A 4,324-nucleotide genomic window follows, 5' to 3' on the forward strand; every position below is an offset into this window, starting at 1 on the left:
CTGTACTACAAGGCTACAGTAACCAAAACAGCATGGTACTGGTACCAAAACAGAGATATAGACCAATGGAACAGAACAGAGCCCTCAGAAATAATACCACACATCTACAGCCATCTGATCTTTGACAAAGCTGACAAAAACAAGAAATGGGGAAAGGATTCCCTATTTAATAAATGGTGCTGGGAAAATTGGCTAGCCATAAGTAGAAAGCTGAAACTGGATCCTTTCCTTACTCCTTATACGAAAATTAATTCAAGATGGATTAGAGACTTAAATGTTAGACCTAAAACCATAAAAACCCTAGAAGAAAACCTAGGTAATATCATTCAGGACATAGGCATGGGCAAGGACTTCATGTCCAACCATTTCTTTTGAGAGATGAAGACATTGGAGCCAAGGGAGGGTAAGTGTTTGTAGAAGGTCATATGGCACACTGGTGACTATGCCAGGACACTGAATTCTGGCTACAGTGCTCCTTTCTTTACATCACTTTCTGTTTTGTTTTGTTTGAGACAGGGTCTCACTCTATCACCCAGGCTGGAGTGCAGTGGCATGATCATGGCTGACTGTTGCCTTGATCTTGCTGGACTCAGGTGATCCTCCCACCTCACCCTCCCTAGTAGCTGGTACTACAGGCAAGTACCACCATGTCCAGCTAATTTTTTTTTTTTTTTTTTTTTTGTAGAAACAGGGTTTTACCATGTTGCCCAGGCCGGTCTCAAACTCCTGGGCTTAAGTGATCTGTCCACCTTGGCCCCTCAAAGTGCTAGGATTATAGGCATGAGCCGCTGCACCTGGCCATATCACATCTTTATATACTATAGGTACCTCACATTTGAGAATTGTTTTTTTTTTTTTTAAATGTAATACTGTTTATTTAACTTCAAAAATATTTCAGCATTCTAAACATACAAAAAAAATAACAGAACGTTGCAAATCATGTTTAAGTACAGGAGGTTCTTGAACTTTCATTGATGCAGTGGCTCTTTGCTTTGCTGACAATGAAGAGTTCTACAGTTTGTTTAAAAACAAACAGTTTAAAAACTACCGCACTTAAAAAAAAAATTCTCATGCCAGCTGACCTCTCTGTCCACAGCTAAGATGGCAGCAGAATGCTATGTCACTATATACAGAAACAAGACAACCTGAAGCTAAATGGATGCCCCCTGCAGAGTCAACAGGTCCAGCCTCACAGAGCACACCCTGAGCTACAGCCTCTCCAAAAGGCATCTTCCCCACAGCCTCAACGCCGAGCAAGGAGCATCAAGAGTTTGTCTCGGTTGTTTTGTTCTTTTTACAAACTATAGATATATACAGTTGAAAACTCAGGATTTCTAGCCAATAACCATAGTTAACACCACCTTACAAATTAAAAAAAAAAAAAAAGCCAGAAACATCTTTAAATGCCTTGTCACACCAACAGCAAAGTGCACAGAGTGAGGAGAACACGAAGAGTGCCTTTTCATTTTAAAAATGTTTAGAAATATGTACAACTTTGATACAGTTTCAGGGTGCTCCAGACACCCATGGCCACTTCATGTAAACCAATGACAATTTCTAGAGCACTTTGAGAGACTACAATATGACCGTGATCAAATTTTGTAATTAAACCTAATGAGGGCAACAGACACTTCTCAAATAAGAGATGAATCAATTACGGCGCTCCCCTACTCTAAGTATTCACAAGGAGACAGATAAACAGTTTCTTTATTCATCCTCCTCCTTCTCCTCCTCCTCTTCTTCCTCCTCCTCTTCTTCATCTTCCTCTTCCACCTTTTTCCGGGCAACTTTAGCAGGACCCTTTGCACCATCAAACTTTCCTTTTGACTTATAGTCAGCAACATCCTTCTCATACTTCTCCTTCAGCTTTGCTGCCTTAGTGATGTAAGGCTGCTTTTCACTGTCATTTAAATTATTCCACATCTCACCTAGCTTTTTTGCCACGTCTCCAATAGAGATGCCAGGGTTTGTGGATTTGATCTTGGGACGGAATTCTGAACAGAACAGGAAGAATCCAGACGGTGGCCTTTTGGGAGCATTAGGATCCTTCTTCTTCTTGCCTCCCTTAGCTGGTCCATAATCCTTCATTTCCCGGTCATAGCGCACTTTATCTGCCTTTGCCATTTCATCAAATTTAGATTTCTCTTTCCCGGACATCGTCTTCCACCTCTCAGAGCACTTCTTGGAAAATTCTGCAAAGTTCACAGGGACCTCTGGGTTTTTCTTCTTATGTTCTTCTCTGCACGTCTGCACAAAGAAGGCATAAGCAGACATCTTGCCCTTTGGTTTCTTCGGGTCACCTTTAGCCATCCTGACTGTATTGTTCACTAGTCTCGAGAATTGTTAAAAAAAAAAAAAAAAAAATACTGCAGCGGTATTGTGGACTGAATGTTTGTGTCCTTTCAAAATTCATATGTTGAATCCTAATGTGAAGATATTTGGAGGTGAGCCTCAGGAGGTGATTAGGTCATGAGGGCAGGCTCTCATGAATGGGATTAGTGATCTTATAAAAGAGACCCCAGAGAGGTGGCTCCCTTGCCCCTTCTACCATGTGAGGTTACAATGAGAAGGAGTCATCTGTGAACCAGGAAGTAGGATGAATCTGCTGGTGCCTTGATCTTGGCCTTCCAAGCCTCCAGAATTGTGAGAAATAAATTTCTATTGTTTATAACCCACCAAACTAGTGGTATTTTGTTATAGCATCCCAAATAGACTAAGACAAGTGGCCATTCTTTCTTTCCCAAGGAAAAGAATTACAGATCTGAAAATGTACCATACTGAGGCATCACAGCTGTCCACTACACACAAATTTCATTAAAAAATATATGACAACACTGTAATTAGACTATGTTCAGCCTCAGATTAGATAGAAGTTGTAAATGAGGACTAAAAACTCACCTAATCATCCTCCCAATCTATCATCCTAGCTTCATCTCTAACTATACCTAATTCCTCACCCCCTTTTCCTGTTGCATTAATTTCTCATGCTTCTGCCTTTGAATTTGTTGCTTCCTCTGAAGCAAATTCTCTTTTCTTCATAAATTGACTCATGCTTCAAGTTACTAGGTTCATCTATGCAATCTTCCTTTTTCATTTATACTCTATAGGTTTTTGCATTTGCTACCGTCTAGCACTTAATAGATTTTATTATTTGAACCTAACACTTTCTCTTCAGCCAGTAGTGATCTCCCAAGCCTAACAAGGTGCTCAACAACAGTGCTTTCTGATATTGTTTACAGAATTAGATATAAAGATGAGATCAAAGCAAAAAAAAAAAAAAGTGAACACAGGATCCACTATGACAGTTACTTCTAGTAGGGGGAGAACTTGTTTGATGTTTGTGGGTCTTTATTATGTACTGTTAAATTAAATGTGGCCTAAAGTTATCTCCATACATACCAAACTGTAACCTATCTTAATATGTAAATAAACTACAATCTAATTTGACAGTATATTCTTGTAACAAGTAGCTAGGTGTCAGCCAATCATAGCACCTGAGATTTCAGCCAATTACAAGCTGCAACTGCTCAGACCATGACAAAATAAGACAAAGAGTTGTAATGAATCAGGCTATTTCTATATGTCACTTTCTTTTTCTGTCTATAAATACTACCTATCCACTGTTGCTGGGTGAAGCTCTCTGTAGGTGCTACCCAATTCATGAACTATTTCTTTGCTCAAATAAACTCTACTAAATTTAATTTGTCTAAAGCATTTATTCTAGTAGATTAGTGTCAGAAGTGGGACCCAAAGCAGACCTCCAGGGACACAAAGGAGTACCATATGGCCAAGTGAAGGTACTCACCAGGGATCATTTGCCCACTCATCTCTCACAGCAACTGGGATCATGGCAGGGTTCTCTCTTAAATTCAAGCTCTATGAATTTTTGTTTTGACCTTTCTGACTTTATGTGAGCAATTTTACTGGACTGGGTCTGGGATCTGATTGGATCTAAGTAACTGGATTGGATCCAGTCAGAGGCTTAAGGTCAGTATCTTTTGAAAATGGGTTTCTCCAAATTTAAAAAACGTCTGGGATTCCAGCCAGGCACTCATGCCTGTAATCCCAGCACTTTGGGAGGCTGAGGCGTGTGGATCACCTGAGGTTAGGAGTTCGAGACCAGCATGGCCAATATGGTGAAATCATACCTCTACTAAAAATATAAAAATTATCCAGGTGTGGTGGCAGGTGCCTGTAATCCCAGCTACTTGGGAGGCTGAGGCAGGAGAATCACTTGAACCCAGGAGGCAGAGGTTGCAGTGAGCCTAGACTGTGCCACTGCACTCCAGCCTGGGTGAGTGTGAAACTCCCTCTCAAAAAAAAA

At 40.4% G+C, this 4,324-nt stretch overlaps 1 protein-coding gene across 1 annotated transcript; it reads right to left on the reverse strand.

The window, feature by feature from the left end:
• Positions 1 to 1,689: 1,689 nt before the first annotated feature.
• LOC111547873 (high mobility group protein B3) lies at positions 1,690 to 2,329 on the reverse strand. The gene has a single exon (XM_023219904.3). It carries the CDS (start codon positions 2,308 to 2,310, stop codon positions 1,708 to 1,710), a length of 603 nt encoding a protein of 200 aa, XP_023075672.1. The 5' UTR covers positions 2,311 to 2,329; the 3' UTR covers positions 1,690 to 1,707.
• Between the last annotated feature and the right edge of the window lie 1,995 nt (positions 2,330 to 4,324).

The sequence above is a fragment of the Piliocolobus tephrosceles genome, chromosome 3, assembly GCF_002776525.5.
Source record: "Piliocolobus tephrosceles isolate RC106 chromosome 3, ASM277652v3, whole genome shotgun sequence".
NCBI lineage: Eukaryota > Metazoa > Chordata > Mammalia > Primates > Cercopithecidae > Piliocolobus > Piliocolobus tephrosceles.

Coding starts and splice junctions, on each gene's coding strand:
- LOC111547873 (XM_023219904.3), bottom strand. CDS start 2,310: ATGGCTAAAGGTGACCCGAAGAAACCAAAGGGCAAGATGTCTGCTTAT.